This window comes from Misgurnus anguillicaudatus, chromosome 17, assembly GCF_027580225.2.
Source record: "Misgurnus anguillicaudatus chromosome 17, ASM2758022v2, whole genome shotgun sequence".
Lineage (NCBI taxonomy): Eukaryota > Metazoa > Chordata > Actinopteri > Cypriniformes > Cobitidae > Misgurnus > Misgurnus anguillicaudatus.
In genome coordinates, this window is record NC_073353.2 from 19,223,885 (window position 1) to 19,242,781 (window position 18,897).

General features: G+C 35.4%; 3 protein-coding genes across 18 annotated transcripts in view; 1 reads left to right on the plus strand and 2 right to left on the minus strand.

Annotated features, from left to right (window-relative positions):
- lmo7a (LIM domain 7a) overlaps positions 1–1,181 on the minus strand; it is a 64,000-nt gene extending 62,819 nt beyond the window's left edge. For 7 of the 14 annotated variants that reach the window (XM_073855109.1, XM_073855104.1, XM_073855112.1 and 4 more), the window contains exon 1: positions 858–1,180. In XM_073855109.1, coding sequence (XP_073711210.1) covers positions 858–926 — 69 coding nt within the window. In that variant the 5' untranslated portion in view covers positions 927–1,180. Of the gene's footprint in view, positions 1–857 lie in introns of all 14 variants that reach the window. The other 7 variants (XM_073855108.1, XM_073855102.1, XM_073855100.1 and 4 more) reach the window with 3 other exon arrangements.
- A 582-nt stretch (positions 1,182–1,763) lies between these two features.
- Positions 1,764–18,897, minus strand: part of uchl3 (ubiquitin carboxyl-terminal esterase L3 (ubiquitin thiolesterase)) — a 129,460-nt gene continuing 112,326 nt past the window's right edge. The window contains exons 1-9 of one of the 3 annotated variants that reach the window (XM_073855114.1): positions 10,386–10,581; positions 10,220–10,231; positions 9,535–9,663; positions 5,692–5,848; positions 5,461–5,550; positions 5,092–5,135; positions 4,760–4,835; positions 2,693–2,751; positions 1,764–2,169 (exon numbers count right to left, since the gene is read on the minus strand). In XM_073855114.1, the coding sequence (XP_073711215.1) occupies positions 2,086–2,169; positions 2,693–2,751; positions 4,760–4,835; positions 5,092–5,135; positions 5,461–5,550; positions 5,692–5,848; positions 9,535–9,663; positions 10,220–10,231; positions 10,386–10,427 (693 nt within the window). In that variant the 5' untranslated portion in view covers positions 10,428–10,581 and the 3' untranslated portion in view covers positions 1,764–2,085. Of the gene's footprint in view, positions 2,170–2,692; positions 2,752–4,759; positions 4,836–5,091; positions 5,136–5,460; positions 5,551–5,691; positions 5,849–9,534; positions 9,664–10,219; positions 10,232–10,385; positions 10,582–18,897 lie in introns of those variants that run through there. The other 2 variants (XM_073855116.1, XM_073855115.1) reach the window with 2 other exon arrangements.
- Positions 10,814–18,794, plus strand: sgo2 (shugoshin 2). Its single transcript, XM_055215384.2, has 8 exons — positions 10,814–10,973; positions 11,089–11,193; positions 11,297–11,472; positions 11,822–11,899; positions 12,045–12,084; positions 13,897–16,122; positions 16,396–16,510; positions 18,483–18,794. The coding sequence occupies exons 1-8, from the start codon at positions 10,952–10,954 to the stop codon at positions 18,574–18,576; spliced, it is 2,856 nt and encodes a 951-aa protein (XP_055071359.2). The 5' UTR covers positions 10,814–10,951; the 3' UTR covers positions 18,577–18,794.

The following is an 18,897-nucleotide window of genomic DNA, read 5'->3' on the forward strand; positions in this document are numbered from 1 at the left end:
TTCTTTGCAGGGGAGAAATCAGCTCGAGGCTGAAACTGCCCAGTCAAGGTTCACTGGCTGTGACAATGAACCAGTGTGCATGTGTGAGAGACTGATGTCACAGTGAAAGCATTCAGATTCACCCCTCATGAATTAAGTGCAATATTTGTTCAGTTACACCTAGTGCTTTAGCCCTGCAAGCTCATGCTGAGAAGGGAATTCACAAAAATCGCTATGACCTTGAATAAGATGTGTCCTCGGGATTTTGAGGCAAAAATCCAGTAAAGCATGTTAAAATTGCTTTAGTTAGTAGTACTTGATTTTCCACTGTGAAATTTCTGTGCTTAAGACATCATGCACACTGTTGTGATAATGACGTGACAGCAGACTAAATATATGCAAATATATGAAATCACTTTAGATTAAAATATAATGAATGCCACATACAGTTTTTATCATAAAATCCTGAAGTCCTTTTTGGCGTGGACTCTTTCTGATAGCAAGATTGCAATTTATGTAGGATAGTAGTCAACCTTCATTAGAATAAGAATGAATACTCAATTACAATCCTTTGCTGCAATTTGCAAAACATACAAAACATACTCTAAACCCATGTTTAAATCCCCTAATCTGATTTTAAATAAATGAGTTATTGTATTGATCACCTGTTCAAATTGGTTGTGTAAATTCCTGTCAGTAAACAAAGAAAAACAAACATTTTCCCTCAGAATTTTAGGGAGAATACAGATCAAGTAACCTACACGTTAACGTTACGGGAATTGCATTGTGAGAGAGATAACGTACATTTATGTAATTTTTACCTCAAACAAACTTTCTCTAAATGAGGTAATGCATAAAAGTGAGAAAAAAAGTCTTGCCTCAATCCATCTCTGTGCTTCTGAGAAAGCAGTCTCGTAATCCATGGATGATTGCTGTCGCCACTCCATCACTAACGTTACCTCAGGTCACAGGTGTGCGCAGCGCGTGCTTGTAATCTGGACAGCACGAGTGTGGATACAAAATAATGTAGCTGGCAAACAGGATTTGCAGTTGTTTTATGCCACCACCATAACCATCGCTCTTTCGTATATCAATAAGAAAAGCTAACCAGCACCAGCGCCGGATTACAACCTGCGTCTCCTGAGAACTTTTGAGTTTGCTTTGTGGGAGTTTTACGCCCTCTAGTGCGTCACGACGTACATACAGCTATGTTACAAAGGGGATTTTACAACAAGCGCGTTTCCAAAAAGCCAAAAGTTAAATATCCGATCCGCCCATTACTACATCTCATTATGCCACCAAATTGAAAACATGGGGGAAAATCGCAATGGTCAGATGTGCACGTGCATTTGTCTTTTTGCATACTATGATCGACACGATATAAAAAAGCATTGCAAAATAATCGCAATGTCGAGATGAAAATATAAATTTGTAATAAACATTATGCAAAAAAAATAAAAATAAAACTAATTATGCTCAGTAATAGTTAACATTGGTAAGTGTGGACAAAATATTTGTGAACCACCGGCACATAGAATAACATTTAGAAGACGGCAGGCCTGCAAGTCAAAATGTACTATTTGGTTTGGTCTACATCTTTTCCATTAATTTTATTGATTTTCTGTATTGTTTATAAATATCTGCTGCATTTATGAAAGAGCTTCAGTACTTTATTCAAAAGTGTGAGGACACATACAATGACACACTGTGAGTTTTAAGGTTTAACACTCGCACTCCTACTGTAAGTAGAGCATATTTTGGCCAAAATAAACCAAACCTGCATATTCACATTCTCAAGAAGCAAACTTTAATTTTAAAGAGGTCTTTTCAGGCAAAAAAGCGAACACGGAACAGGCCATCCAGAGATGGCACAGTTATGAAAAACACTGTTCATCCTTAACTTGAACATTTTGTAGATATTGATTTATTCCCAGATTTTATTTGAACTCTTCCTTTAACAATGGCATTTATCTGGCAAGGTCAAAACTTTGTACATTTTTTATCAAAGTCAAAATTGAGCCTATACTGTATAAATGTTAATGTTCTAAAGTAAACAGCACTTCTGAATGATTGGCAGTTTTCCTCTCAGGTAAACATCAAAAACATTTATGCTTTAGACAGGGCCACCACAGTGAAGCGGAGCTCCTGGGGATCCCGTGCCATGAACTTCTTGCAGACCTCTGCGGAGTCCTCAAGTCAAGCAAAAATAAATGGTCAAAAGCATGAACAATATTCAACAGTTCAAAAATAGTGTAAAAACTCAAAATGCAAATGAGGAGTTCAGATGTGCGTCTGACATTTTCTTATAAATTAGAATTTTTTTATGTTTAGGTTTAGTAATTTCACTTTAATGCCAATGAAAACGTTATTAGTCAGTAACTGAAATGCCTTATTTCCACAAATGTTGCTTTTGTCATTTCACTGTTAATTAATAAAATTGTCTTTAGCTGCAAGTGGCAAACACTTCCACTTTTAAAGAGATCCCCTTCTTTGGACAAGACATAAACAATTGCAAAATCACTAGAGATGCAACTAAAAACATTGCAAATAATGAAAGTCAGAATGTCACAATCAGGTTGTATTCAGGTCCAATTGATCAATATTATTATCTAATTTTTGACGGAGCTGGCTTTTAGCGGCTTTTGCATCTGAGCACCTAAAACATACATTCTTGCCACAAAGTCTGCATGTCTACATTAGATAATAAATCCACCTCAAGAAATGTGTCCTCTGTGGTTTTCCCATGAACAATTGGAAAAGGCTTTCGTCCATCTGCAACACAATGAACAAAGGCAAACACTCATTTTATTTTACCTGCAGTAATGACAGCCTCTCTCACTACAACAACGCAAAAAAAGCAACAAAGCAAAATTATTTCTATTTGTCATTCAGTTTACAGTATGCTATATGACACCATTCAGTTAAACCAGTTTTGTGACAATTAAATGTGCCACCTTTATAACATATTGCTTTTTTACATTTCATCTACATTTTAGCATTATTCGTATGATAAAATATTCATTATAAATATTTAAAATATTTTACTTCTCTTAAGAGGAACTCTGACAGTATCTGAGTTATAATGCTTCTACAGTATGTGCCAAATAGGTATCTAAATGTAAAAATAATGGCTTGATTAAAAATTTGATCTTATCTTATATGCACCGCAGGTCGTTTTGGATAAAAGCATTTCCCAAATGCAAAAATGTAAATGCTATATGGGCAGAGCCATTATCTAATTAACAGTTTTGATTACTCCAGTATAAAAAATTATAACAGCGAAGGGCAAGATTAATGCTTTTTGGCAAGCTTTGGAAACAAGACACAAAAGGTCAGTGAGACATGATGGGGTTGTGTGATGGGGCCTGGTATGTATAACCATAGATATGTATAAAGGCTAGATGTCTCGCCCGCGCTGCTGGCCAATTGAGTGAAACGTCCGCATTTTGGCGGCCATCTTACCACATGACGCTCGCTCACTCGTAGCATTGAGTTTTAATGGTACAGGTACTTTTAAATGACCATAACTTGCTTAATTTTTTACCGATTTTTAAACGGTTTGTTTTTTTATAAACGTCAAAGATGTACCTATAGCCCTATTCGGACGGGATTAGTTTTACAGGGGGACCTCTGAGAAAATCGTGCTTCTCAGAGGTCCTCTGTGTTTTTAATCCTGTCCGAATAGGCCATGTCTGTGTTTTTCTTTGATGATCTCCGTAAAAATTCCAGAGCAATTTACCTACTGTTTTTCGCCGAACTCAGAGGTCCTCTGAGAAATGTAATCCCGTCCGGATGCAAATGTCTGTGTTTGCCCGCAATATCTTTTGAAAACGCGGTTCATTTCGTGTTTTGGCCAACGTGATCTGCCATAAGGTCTTACTAATGCGCGTATACTGTATTTCCTGAGTCCCATTCATTCAGATATGAATGTTTTTTTGCATTCGGCAAAATAAAGTAATTAAATCAAGACGAGCTGAATATCATACACTGTTAAGACTAAACACTGTAATATCATTAACATTATAAGAAACTCCGTTCAAAGTTGTTCAGCTCCGGAATGGTAATGTTAATTAATAAAGATATTAAATTTTATTAATCATTATTTCTTCATTACTTTGTGTTTGTTATAAGCAGACAGTTATATAAAACACGTAGGCTAACGTTACTTTAGTAGGATTTGTATATTTTATTTTGATTTGTAAAAATTAAATTAATAAATTACATGTTCTGTCATGATTTTACATTTAAAGCAAAATATTTAACATTACAAACACGCGTATCCAGAGCACGTGCTCTTCTGCAACGCCCAAATGCATGAAACAGACACTCCCATCTCTGGAATAGCCTGCATCATTTTAATCCCGTCCGAATCGGTACATAAAATCACAGACGTCCTGGGGGACACGCTAAAACTCAAACGTCGTTTGGAAAACTAATCCCGTCCGAATAGTGCTTATGACACTGCATGCTTATACTAAAAGAATAGAAAAAATTCATGAAAAATGTTAAAGCATCCTGAATTATAGCCACGTTAATAACGTTTGTAAGAAACCAACCTGTTTGAAAATTGGTAGAAAATTGAGCAAGTTATGGTCATTTAAAAGTACCTGCACCATTTAACTCAATGCTTAGAGTGAGCGAACTGTCTGTGGTAAGATGGCCGCCAGGTGAGGACGTTAGAGACTCCGCCATAAGACATCTAGCCTTTATACATATCTATGTGTATAACAATATATTGTATTACAGCAAAAAAAAAAAAAAACAGTAAAAGTTTACCTACCTAGTTCATATAAATGTCCGTCAACATTTACAAAGGCAATAAAATGCAAATCCACTTTTTCATCTAAGCTTGGAGCCTGTAGTAAGCAGAGTAAAGAGTAAACAGTCAGCATGTTTTTATGACTCTAAACAAACATTGACTTTTATTTCAGAATGTCTAGTAGTTAATAAACATGGCCAAATGTAAGCTTCACTTTCATAAACTCTGCTTTCTTACAAAAATCTCTGCAATATGGGCCATTTCTTATTATGTCATCTCAATGTGTGCCCAACATTTTTTAACAGACTATTTTAAAAGTTTCATCAACTACTCTGTATTTTGCAAATACCAACCTCTGTTTGTCCTTCCTGAGCACTTGACTCATGTGTTACACGGATACTCTGAAATCAGATAAACATCAGTACCATGAATTAAAGCTTTATTCAGTTCATCCCTTCAAAGGTTTACTGAAAACAGTCAGATGTAGTTAGTTTGGGCAGTCCTAAAGTTTATTCTCTAGGTCTATCCTGGGTACATATAAGGACTGTTTACACAGAATATATTATTGCTCATTCTGTTGTCTGATGCTGGCCTGACTGCAAACTTGTATGTACCAAATAAATGCATACATTGCTTGAATTGTTCTGGTTTATTCCATATATTCATATTGTTGAATTTATGTATGGTCACACATATTCAAATCAAATAAGGTACTACTTTATTACTCTCATCTTTTTCAAGAAAAGCTGCTTTTTCCTCTGGGTTCATCTTCGTAGATTCCAGTAAAAAAGCCTTTAGTGGTGAATTGGACTCTGGAAAAGAAAAACTTCATAAGACACCACAAACAACTAGAACAAAACTGCATTAAAACATTTACATAAACCAACAAAGACATTTTATCATAGTTAAAAAATAAGTAAAAACATTAAGGAAATATAAACACTGATACCTACCGAATTCAAGATGCTTTTGATTGTTTGCAACAGCATGAATCAATCCTATTGTACCACAAGCATTGCCAATTGACTGTTTCATGAAGTAGACAGCCGAGGACACCTCTTGCCCTTTCACTTTAATTTCTGCCTCTTCTTCCTGTCTAAAGGTTTCATACTATACAGGGAAAAAGATTGTATTACTTAATATAAGTGAAGATTCCTTTGTAATACTACAGAAAATAAGTTAAGGAAAACAACCTCTCAGCACATGTGTGTGAAATAAATATAAATATATTAAAGGAATAGTCTACTCATTTTCAATATTAAAAAATGTTATTACCTTAACTAAGAATTGTTAATACATCCCTCTATCATCTGTGTGCGTGCACGCAAGCGCCGGAGCGCGCTGCGACGCTTCGATAGCATCCAGCTCAGCCCCACTCACTCAATGGCACCATTCAGAGATAAAGTTAGAAGTAACCAAACACATCAACGTTTTTCCTATTTAAGACGAGTAGTTATACGAGGAAGTTTGGTGGTACAAAATAAAACGTAGCGCTTTTCTAAGCGGATTTAAAAGAGGAACTATATTTTATGGCGCAATAGCACTTTTGGGAGCACTTCGACTCGGCGCAGTAACACCCTCCCTCTCCCATTATGAGAGTGAGAAGGGGAGCGGACTTTTCAGGCGAGTCGAAGTACTCCCAAAAGCGCTACCACGCCATAAAATATAGTTCCTCTTTTAAATCCGCCTAGAAAAGCGCCACGTTTCATTTTGTACCACCAAACTTGCTCGTATAACTACTCGTCTTAAATAGGAAAAACGTTGATGTGTTTGGTCACCTCTAACTTTATCTCTGATTGGTACCATTGAATGAATGGGGCTAAGCTAAATGCTTTCGAAGTGTTGCAGCGCGCTCCAGCGTTTACGTGCACGCACACAGATGATAGAGGGATGTATCAACAATTCTTAGTTAAGGTAATAACATATTTTAATATTGAAAATGAGTAGACTATTCCTTTAATATAATTAGGACACCCCATTACATTTTTGGTTCTTTATTAAGAAATGTTTACATATCATTTGCTAATCTTGTTTTTATTTTTGTCTGGAAAAGAAAGTGATTTAATTGCAGGTAAACAACAAAAATAACTTTGTTTTACTCATTAAACAAAAGATTTGTATTGGGTATTCTGAGGAAAAGTTAGGACACCCTGCCCACTAATAGCGAGTGCTACCCCCGGCCCTTTGGCTGAAATAACTTCAGTGAGATGCCTCTTGTAGCCATCTACCACTCTCTGACATCAGTCTGAGAAAGGTTTGCCCCACTTCTAAACGCAGAATTCTTTCAGCTGTAAGATATTTGATGGGTTTCTTGCATGTAAAGCCCTTTTTAAGTCACCCCACAGCATCTCAATGGGATTCAGATCTGGGCTTTGACTCGGCCATTACAGTACTCTCCGTTTCTTAGTTTTACACTAATTCTTGGTGGATTTACTAGTATGTTTTGGTTCATTCTCCTATTGCAGGGTCCAGTTCTGCTTCAGTTTTAATTTTTTTACAGATTGTCTTGCATGTTTCTCAAGCACCCCCTGATACACATTAGAATTCATGCTGGATTCTATAGTCTCGTACACACTGCAAACTTTCAGGAGTAGCAACCGCATTTAAATGCATGAGTGAATCCTCTAAATGTTTGTTTCATGTCTGTACGGAACAAGACTCACTCCCAAAAATGTGATGATTGACAATCAAACGTTCTGCTGTCTCACGTGATTATCACTCACAGCTTTGACCAAAATAACTAACAATTAACAATAGCATTGTGTTTAGCAATAAACCTTCAGCATTGTGTATTGTATGCTTTTGTGAGGCTGCTTCACAGCGCGCGGTCTTGCAGTGTTGCCAGCTCCTTGTCTTTTTTCTACGTACATACTGTTTTGGGGCTTAACCGTTTATGGCTTTTGGCTCATGAAGCGATCAAGTTTTTGGTGTTAATAAAGTGTGAAGGTGCCTGTCCCAATATTTTGATCTTTGACGTAAACCATTTGGATTTATTACGATTTATTATTGGATTTTTCTTGTTCGCCGTTTTTTTGTGCAAGATCTGGCAACATTAGTCAGCAAATGCTCCTGCCTCTGTTATTTTCTGCACCACACATACAGAAGACTTTTTCCCCTTCTAGGCATTTATTTTTTTCAGAAGAGAGACCTGTTATGTCCCTGATGCACATTTAAACACTTTATTAACTACTAGTTGTTCAGTTCGGTTATGTACACAGTACACACTAAGCAGAGTTTCTGTAAATGCGGTTGTCGCTACCTGTATTTTGCGGGAGTTAATTCGGTTGTAGAATGCGGTTGTCAGTCCCGTAAATTAATGAACTGTGTGTGTACAGAACAGGATTAAGCATTAAAAGGTGAAGTGACAACCAAACTAATATGCAGTGTGTACGGGACCTATGATAGTGAGCTGGCCAGGTCCTGCTGCAGCAAAGCACTCCCAAACCAGGAGACATCACATCCATGTTTCACAGATGGTATGAGGTTCCTTTCCTGGAATGCTGCATTTGGTTTACAACAAACATGTCCTCTGTTGCGGTGTCCAAATAATTCAATTTTAGACTCATCTGTCTAAAGAAAATTATTCCAGAAGTCCTGATCTTTGTCTACATTCTCTCTGGCAACCTTCAGTCCAGCCTTCATGTTTTTCTTAGAGAACAGTGGTTTCCTCTTTGCACACCTCCCATGAAAGTTAAACTTGTGTAGTCTCTTTCTAATTGTTGAGGCATGCACTTTCACATTAACAGCAGCAAGAGCCTGCTGTAGCTCCTGTGATGACATTTTAGGGGTTTTGGTGACCTCTTTTAGCATCTTGCGGTCTGCTCTTGGGGTGAACTTGCTTGGACGGCCAGACATGGGCACATTGACAGTTGAGTTGACTATTTTCCGGACAGTCGAATAGCTGATTTCAAAATCTTTTGAGATCTTTTTAAATCCCTTTCCAGACTCATAAGCTTCTACAATCTTCTTTCTGAAGGCCTTAGATAGCTCTTTCGATCTCACCATGGTGTTCACTCTCACTTTAACAGCCAAGAGCACACCAAATCAAATGTGTGAGATTTAAATAGGGCAAGTCACCTTCAAAAAGCTGAGTAACAATGTTCTACTCACGTGTACTTGCTATGATACGTATGTGTTTAGCCATTTTAAGTGGGAATTTTTTTTGTGATGTCCTAATTATTTTGTCAAATAAATATTTGGTGTCCCCAGAGTATGTATGTGAAGTTTTAGCTCAAAATACCATATAGATAATTTATTATAGCATGTTAAAATTGCTACTTTGTAGGTGTGAGCAAAAATGTGCCGTTTTGGGTGTGTCCTTTAAAATGCAAATGAGCTGATCTCTGCACTAAAGGCAGTGCCGTGGTTGGATAGTGCAAATTAATGGGCGGTATTACCCCCTTCTGACATCACAAAGGAAGCCAAATTTCAATTACCTATTTTTTCACATGCTTGCAGAGAATAAGTTACTGGGTTGTTCTTTTTCACATTTTCTAGGTTGATAGGAGCACTGGGGACCCAATTATAGCACTGAAACATGGAAAAGTCCGATTTTCATGATATGTCCCCTTTAAAGAAAGTTTTGGAAAGTCTTATATTCAGTTTTAATTGTTAAATTATATTTCTTGAATCTCTCAGTATTGCTTTACACTGATATTAAATATCCATATATCAAAATATGTTAAAAAACACACAGGCTTCCATAGGGTTTCCTATTTTTTTCTGTACGTGTGTGTGTACATAATCTATAATAATATAGTAATTTAGTATATATATGGGTGTGAATGCAGTTGTACCTTCTCTGTTATGGGGAAAAGTAAGAGAACAGCACACACAGGTTTTGGCACCAAACTGAGAAGTTCAGGTTCCAATCCATACACATCACCAAACTGCCAGGTGGGTACCAAGCCCAACTGCCGCAAAAACTTAGGGTACAACACAACATATACATATTAATAACTATTTAAACAACATAGGTCTGGAGTTACGGTAAATAACAAATATACACTGTAAAAAAACACTAATGCATTGAATGTTTAAGTACAATTAAATTAGCTAAACATACCTTTAACTTAATATTTTACATGCTATTTTTATGAGTTGAAGTTGCTCATTGTGATAAGCTAAAGTAATATAATGACATTTAAAATTCTAATACAATAAGCTAAAATGACTTGTAAATCAATCTGATTGTACTTAAGCATATAAGATATAGACATATACAAGGGCCTACAAAATCAAAAAATGTTGTAAACATATTAATAATAAACAAATGTGTAGAAATTATCATGTATATACCATATTAACACATGTGATAAAATTAAAAACATCATAGGAAATGATATATGGATCATAATTCCAATAATCAAGGTGCATATCAAATCCATATCTCAAACGTGCTTAAAATAAACCTGATTTATTCATTTGGCATTAGTTTGTTTGAATCCTAGACACACCCAGATAGACGAGACATCTACTCACTTGGTTCATAACCTGAAAAGCAGAAACAGAACATAAAACGATGTCATAATAAATATGATGACCATGACATGAATCGCAGCTTACCGTTCCTGCTAAAAGCTACCTATGAAACTGAATCAAAGTCCGATGTAAAATTAAATTGATGGGTACAGGGCAAAATAAATACCTCTGGGTTAGCTTCAAGTGGCAACCAGCGCTGGCCCTCCATTTCTGACTAAACTCTAATTAATATCGTAAATAAAAAAAGATAATATTGCAACCAGAAGCACTGGTGAGTCAACGCTTGACAGCTGAGGAGGAAGTTCAGTCAGTGAGCTCGCGACTGTGTGCGAATTCGGCTACCGTGTTAACAGAAACCGGTGAATGGACTGTAATTTCAAAATAAAAGTACTTGCTTGTTCTCTTGTTATTTCGTGTCATAAACCTTTTAATATGCTATTTATTAAGAATTTAATGTTATTTAAGCAATAATGGAAAACTTGGATTAAACCAACACTGAGTGTCTCTACATAAATATCTTTACATAAGGATTGCCCTGCATTTAAATTTTCTGTGGAAGGTGGCGCTGCTCCAGAGTTGATTCGTTATTGGCCACCATAGAAGAAGAATTTGAGATTCCGCGGCATTGTTTAGATTTAAACGATTACCACCAGTTTTATATGTTCTTCAATTGTTATCCGAATAGAGATGTATTATAACACGTGTAAGGACAAACATCGTCAATAGTCAAGTATGTCGTCCACTTTAATTAACGGTAAGTAGTTTACATATCGTTTCGGTATTTTTATTTGATTCAATCTAACTAACTGTTATTCTCAGTTTAACTTCCAACTCTGAATTCAGATTGACAGTTTTGTCGTTTTTAACAGCTCCCAGTGATAAAATAATGCTTTCTAAAGAGAAGAAGGAAAACACAAAAATGGGCAAACAGACAGCATCTGTCTACGCAGCCAAGATAAAGACAAAAATCCACAGTGAGAAGCTTCAGTTCAATTACAGATATAGTTTGTTTTCAATGTCTCTTGTATGTTATCATTTGATCCATGACACTAAACTGAAAATACCATGATTTCTCAGATACATCGTCATTCTTCAAGCTCTCTTTAAAAACCAACAACAAGGCTCTTGCCCTGGCTCTGGTTGCTCAGAAACAGAGAAGCAGAGAGATGGAGACCGAAGTTGTGCGACTGAGGAAAGATATGCAGGCACTTTATTTTGATCTTGCCTTTCAGCGTCATAAAAATAAACAACTAGTAAGTCTGTAAAATGATTTCAAATGATCCATAAGTTTAATGCAATAACTGTTGTTTAACCATGTTATTTGTAGTTAAACCAAAGCTTTCACAAATTTACTATAGTTTTACTACCGGAACCATAGTTTAACCATGATATTTGTAGTAAAACTGTGTTAATCTACCAAAAACATGGTTACTGCAGTTTTACTATAATAAAACCATGGTAGTCTGTTGGTTGTTCTTATGTTTAAGCAAAATATATATTATATGAATTGAATATATGGTATGGCTCTGTGAAGTATTTGAACTACAAGAAAATGTACAATTCATATACATACATATTTGATGGTGTTTTCGCTTTCTCTAGGTTGCTCTTCTACGTGAATTTTATAACTCGTCCTGTGACTGGATGATAAAAGCCAAGGATATTCTCTTTAATGAGGAGGTAAGCAGTTTATTAATAGGTTATTCATTTTGCTATCATTAATGTTTACTTTTTGGTTTAAAAAACAGTTGATTGTTAATTAAATTTATAAGCTTAAATTTATTGTATTTGTTAAATAATCACAATTGATATTATTTTTTTTAAGGGTCCAGACAGTATGGACATAGAACACAGCTCCACTTACGGTATGAGAAAAATTATGTGTTTATTTGATTACCTTTTTTTAATTTAGTTTTTTTTGAATAATTAAAACTTAGGGTTGCAAGATGAAGGATTGCATATAATGAAAAAAAAATTTAATATGCTTTACAATAATGCTTTGAGTTTGTAAAATCATATATGTTAAAACTGAAAATTATATAAGCAACATAAAGGTTTCACATTCCTCTCACATTCATCTTCTCAGATTAGTCGGCTTGTTAATTATCTTCTATATGTTTAATACTTTCTAAAGTATTAATTTCATTCAGTTATTGCAAGCCATTGTGATATTCAAATGTGCAAAAAAATATCCATTTATCGTATGGCTAGATTTGATGTTTGTCAGCTGATATGGGTGGTTTATTTTCTGAAGCCGATATTAAGAAAGCAGCATGGCCAGTGTGAGGCTGATATAACACAAATGTAATTACAGTAATGAGAGACAAACAGAAAAAAGATTTATTGGTCGATTGAAAATATTTATCATTTGATGCAATAATAAAAAAATACAAATATTGTCTACTATATTGACCACAGCAATATTAACTCTATTAACATTGCGCTGTTAAACATTTTTTATTGGAATGTGTAAACATTACAACAGATATAGGGGAAAACAGTTGAAGAGTTTAGTTGCAAAACGAGATAAATCCATTTTTTTAACATTTTTGTCAAAACATGTCTATTATTATGTTATCATGTTATTATTTTGTTTTGTGGTGCTACTTAGCTGTATTTTTTAAGTGATGAAGGTTTAAATCAAAACAAACTAACTGCAGTTGAATTGATATTAATTGGAATGCACAACCAAAAAATTAGATTTCTAAAAAATACAAAAAAATGGAGTTATCTCAGTTTGCAACGAAACCCTTCAGTTGTTATTTGGGATGCATAACGATTAATCGCGATTAATCTTTAGCAGAATAAAAGTTTTTGTTAACATCATATATGTTTGTGAACTTTATAATAATTATGTATATATAAATATGCACACATGCATGTATAATTTTAAGGATTTTTTAAAAATATATTTAGTATTTATATTTATAATATAAATTATATATAAATAAGCAAATGTATATACATGTAAACATTTCTTAAATATATACATGCATGTGTGTGCATTTATCTATACAAAGTATAGATAAATGCAGTTCACACACAGATATAGGATGTAAACGAAAACTTTTATTCTGCTATAGATTAATCGGCATTAATCGTTATGCATCCCTAGTTGTTATCGCAAAAATAAGGCCAGTCAGTGTTGCTAGGACCCGACACGAAGCAGAGAGTTTTGTATCACACCGCAAGGGCTTATTTCACGATAACAACCGACTGCCTGTACATTATCCTGCTTATTACATGGCTATTTACCTCCTAAGTAAGGTAAGGGACATTAAATATCGATTCGAAATATTTTATTAGCTCATTTTTAACTAATGCAGATCTTCTGCGAGGACAACCCATCTATTTTCGGTTTTAAAATAAGACAAGACATTCAAATGTCACGAACACGCAATTTGAGTTAATCGTTTGTAAATATAATGACATATATATATTATTAAAATACATTTATATTAAATTTTGGTGTAATATTAATCTGTACATGAAAATGATTTGCAGCATCCGGGTAACAGTGTGTTATTAGTTTTGTGTGTTTTTTATCTGGGAATAACAAACCAGCAAATGGCGCGACTGGCCAATCAGAATCAAGCATTCCAACGAGCTGTGTAATAAGTTATATTTCATTTCATCCTTACTGATCTAAGTTTTCTTAAAATCTTATTTTTTTCCAGGCCAAATGTGTGATGCGGAGAAAGTGGTTGAGTGTTCTCAAGATGTACAAAGTAAAGAGAAACAGAAAAACTGGGACTGTGTGCCTGAATCTGTTCAAGCAACTACAGTCAATGCAAAATTAGTTTCCCATTGTTTCACTAACTCCACTGCTCCAGCCAAAGCGACTGCTTCCAGGTCAGAGCGAGACAATGCAACACTCCAGAATACCATATATGATTCTGAAATGGATATGACCACTACTGACAGTGCTGCAGAAATAGTGACAGTTCAAACAAATGCAAAAAGAAACTCAAAAGTACATAAGGAAATGAAACGTTTGCATCCGTCAGGAAAAGGGATTGAGAGATCATCTGCAGAAGAAGAAGATGGACCAACTGAATTTGGTTCATCAAACTGTAAATCAGTTGTTCCAAAAGAGATAAACACTGCACCACAACAAAGCTTCCCTGCTGTTCAGAATGAGGTGGAGAATGAAAGAGACATTGCAACACTACAGAATACCATATATGATTCTGAAATGGATATGACCACTACTAACAGTACTGAAGAAATAGTGACAGTTGAAACAAATGCAAAAAGAAACTCAAAAGTACACAAGGAAATTAAGCGTTTGCATCTGTCAGAAGGTATTGAGAGAACATCTGCAGATGAAGATGGACCAACTGAATTTGGTTCATCAAACTGGATATCAGTTGTTCCAAAAGAGATAACCACTGCACCACAACAAAGCTTGCCCACTGTTCAGAATGAGGTGGAGAATGAAAATGAGAGCCAAATCAATAATTCAATAACTGCACGTAGGAAGATTCATGTCACCTCTCGTAATTCTAAAAATAGCAGGCGTACATGTAAACAAAAAGAGCCAAACACCGACTCGAGAAAAACTTACGTCATCTCTCCAGATCCCACCAGTGATATTTTTAATGATTGTTTTAGTGATTCGGAGCTTCGGAATTCTGTAAGACCCAATGCCGCTCCATGCGATGGACGACTTTCATCCAAAGCAGCTAAAAGTAATGTAATAGAGGCTCATGCAATCAAGGAACCTAAAAGTCAAAATGAAATGCACAGGAGAACGTTTATAGTTCAAGATGAGCTGAAACCTCAGACAAGCAGAAAGACCAAAATCTCATCACTCATTTTAGATCCAGAATTTGCTAATTCTGTATGCACAGAGGCTTCAAGTACCGATATGCGCTCCAGTAAAAACAACGTCCAAGTTAAAAAACATCAAACCAATACACTAGCACATCCTCATCTTGAAGAATGCAAAACACAGAAAAAAAGAGGAACGTATGTGATTCAGGAAAGTCCGTTTCTCAGCAGTAACTCTGAAGACATGAACAAAACCAGTACATTGAAGGAACTTAACAAACCAGAAGATTTCCAGGAAGTGGCATCAGAAACCCAATCGACTCTTCAAGTTACCTGTTCTAGCAACGTCACAGAGAAGCAAAAGCTTGAAAATGTTTCTTACAAGAGCGTGGTGGGAAACAGCTCTGATCCTGAATATTCCCAGAATATTAATATCAGCCTTCTACAGGAATCCTCTGAATGTGAATCGTTGTTGCCCAGTAAAGCTAAGAAACACAGAAAGGAAAGGGAAGAAAGAATAACAAAGAGAAAAGGTGCAGCAAAACAACAAAAACCGAAAGCATCGACAAAGAAACAACATAGAAAGTATGCTCAAGATAAGAATGAGAGTTTGGAGACTGAAAGGCAAGACGTGCTGGATCGTTATAATGTGGGTGAATGTAGCTCTCTATCTAATACTTCAGAACTAACAGGGGTGTCTCGTGAACCTAATGCAAAATCTCTTAAAACAAACATTGATGTTCGTGCAAGCTCCCCTTTCTCTGATGACAAGGATGGACAGTCTAAGAACAGCTGTAGGAAAACATATGTGATTTCACCTTGTAGTTCACCTACTAATGACATAACCGACCACCTGACTTCCACTTTCATTTCTGAACCGCAACATCTCACAGTTGAAGCAAATGAGGATTTACCTGCTATAAACAAAAGCTTGAATATGACTTTAGACAGTTTGCATGAACACATCAAGGACCAGAGTCTATTCACAGCGGAAAGACCTCCATGGGAATGCTCGGGTGTTTTCCATGAGACACTCTTAGACGAAAGTCCCACCCACAGCCCTCAACCAGAGCCCCGAACACAGACTATAAACATCCACCAGGAATTAGAAGTAATACATCAACCTAAAGGTAATCCTTGGTCTAATGTCTAAAGTTTTTTTAATAATAGGCCTTAATGATGACACAAGCACAACCATTCTTTGTGTGAATCATACAGAAAACTATTTTTACAAAATTGTCCTATTAAAAAGGGTGATAGACTGATGTCTGTTCAGGTTTTTCAGACTCTCAGAACCCTTCAGAAGACACAAATGGATATAAAAAATACTTTGAAATACTCTTAAATCTTAAATTATGTAATACTTATTTTTCTGCCTTATATATTTGATTTCCTTGAAACAGAAGAAAGCAGGGTTATGAAGAGTCTAACAAATACAGACTGGAACATTAACTCTGATGGTGGGAGAACACGAAGGAGAGCAACGCCAGTGTCCTACAAAGAGCCCACCCTCAACTGGTGAGTGAAATCCTGTATTCAATATACAGTATAAATGGGCCCCAAACAGTATTTAGACACAATAAAAAATATGAATGTTAATGCTTTAGATTGAAAATTTTGAACTCCTTTCCCACCAGCATTTTTGTGATTTTCACAAAAGGTTTAGAAAATGTCTTTCAGGAAAATTTTCTTCTTTCAAACAAACAAAATGGGAAAAAATAAGTTTTATCCTATTTTTATTTGTTCTCTTTTTATAACCTCTCAAATATGGGTAGTTTTTTCCAAAACACCAAATTTTGATCAAAAAGCTGAAATTGCATTTTTTTTAATAAAGGAATTTTGTAAGATATCAGATTCAAAACTGTTGTCAAAACGCACTTAGTTTTAGATGTTGAAAATTTTGTTTTTGCTTGAGTTTTTATAAATTAGGTAAAAGCACCCCCTAATGGATAATAGGAATTAAAGATTATCGTAAAAACTCGTCATGAAAGCGTCATTGTAAGGGAAATGTTTTCTCTTAATTGAAAAGATAACTCGTCAATGGCTTGGAAAGAGTTAAACCATTAGCATTAATTGCTTAAAATTAGAAATATAAGTCTATGTGGTAAAAAGCAAGTTATTACTGCTTTTTTATGTCTGTGTGGTGTTTTTAATATGCTTTAATACAAACAATGTGCCAATTTATTAATTAACACCAGTAATGAGTATTTACTCCGTAAAACTGCAATTACCAATAGAGACAGAGCGCAGCGCGTCATAACCTGAAAACCACGCCCACCGGGGGTGGAAAGCAATCCAACCGTCTCCATTGACTTTGTATTGCGAGATGCCCCCTCCTTGTCATTTCTGGCTTATAACAAAAAACTGAATAATGCCCAAAAGCTGATGCGTGACAACATGTACAGCCAACAAGCCAAAGAACCCAGAAACAAGTTCTCATAAGCTGTCGAGCCGCAAAACCCAGTCTTTAAGGAGAACAAAGTGGACCGCCGACTACGTTTCCCCCTAGTGGACGCAGTTCTACTAATAGAAGTACTATGAAAAGTTGCCTGTATCCATTTTTGTGTCTTTAAACGCTCGTTTTTTGAAGTCGAAAGCTTATAAAAACGTATTTGTTTTTTTTTTTGGATTGTTAGATGTACACCTTGTCACACAGCAGCTTTTAGGTATTATTCTGTTTTTAAGTTTAATCTGTAAATAAGTTTTTATAAGCTGTCGACCCCAAAAAACGAGCGTTTAAAGACACAGAAATGGAAACAGGCAACTTTTCATAGTACTTCTATTAGTAGAACTGCGTCCATTAGGGGGAAACGTAGTCGGCGATCCACTTTATTCTCCTTAAAGACTGAGTTTTACGGCTTGACAGCTTATAAAAACTTATTTCTGGGTTCTTTGGCTTGTTAGCTGTACATCTTGTCACACAGCAGCTTTTAGGCATTATTCAGTTTTTTGTTATAAGCCAGAAATGACAAGGAGGCGGCTTCTCGCAATACAAAGTCAATGGAGACGGTTGGATTGCGTTCCCCCCGGTGGGTGTGGTTTTCAAATTTGCATAACTGCGCTATGTCTCTATGGCATTTTCTACATCACAGGCATCTTGTAACTTTGTTGTAACCAATTATGTCAATGTGTTGATAAAGTGGATCAAATAGTTTGGGCTAGTGTGATAAGTGGGAGCAGAGATAATATTTTTAACTGTTCCAAATGTGATTTTCTGTGGATTTAAGAAGTAATTTCTCATCAAGATCACACAAGTGTCCTAGTAGATTAACTAACATTAGACTTTTTAATAATTGTGACCCAGTCTGTGAAAACCCAGCAGTATAAAATGTATATCTTACTGACTAAAGCCATGTCAAAAAGTTAAATATATGAGAAATCAAGATGCAAAATCAGTCTTTGATGTGCCTAATATTATAATTAGATAAACAATATAAATTTTGATTTTTATTACTTTAGACCTAACAAAGTTCTTTTTTTGTTTTAATAGCAAAATGAGGCGTGGAGACAAATACACTGACACCAAGTTCTTAAACTCTCCTGTGTTCAAAGATAAGAAGAAGAAGAAGAAGAAGCAGATTTAGGATAAAGGAATTGCCTTTTGAGTTTTAAATGTTTTAATTTATTAGTTTCTGCTTTTACTCACATTTTGTTATTTATTTGGATATACATGTTTATTAGATGTTTTTTTAATTTTTTAAATCAAATTGTTATCTCTGTTTTCACGCATGGAATAAGGAGATATTGTTTCTTGATATTTTATGTTTTAACAATAAAGAGAATGTTCTTTGCCATTATTAAATACACTGTTGTGATGTTTTTTCGCTGATGGGCATCAGATGGAAGATAGTTGTGTTTATCACCTCAGCTTTTTATAGATCACCATTATGTTGGCAGGTTGCATC

Coding starts and splice junctions, on each gene's coding strand:
- sgo2 (XM_055215384.2), top strand. CDS start 10,952: ATGTCGTCCACTTTAATTAACG. Junction 10,974..11,088: donor GTCGTCCACTTTAATTAACG/GTAAGTAGTTTA, acceptor CGTTTTTAACAG/CTCCCAGTGATAAAATAATG. Junction 11,900..12,044: donor ATATTCTCTTTAATGAGGAG/GTAAGCAGTTTA, acceptor ATTTTTTTTAAG/GGTCCAGACAGTATGGACAT.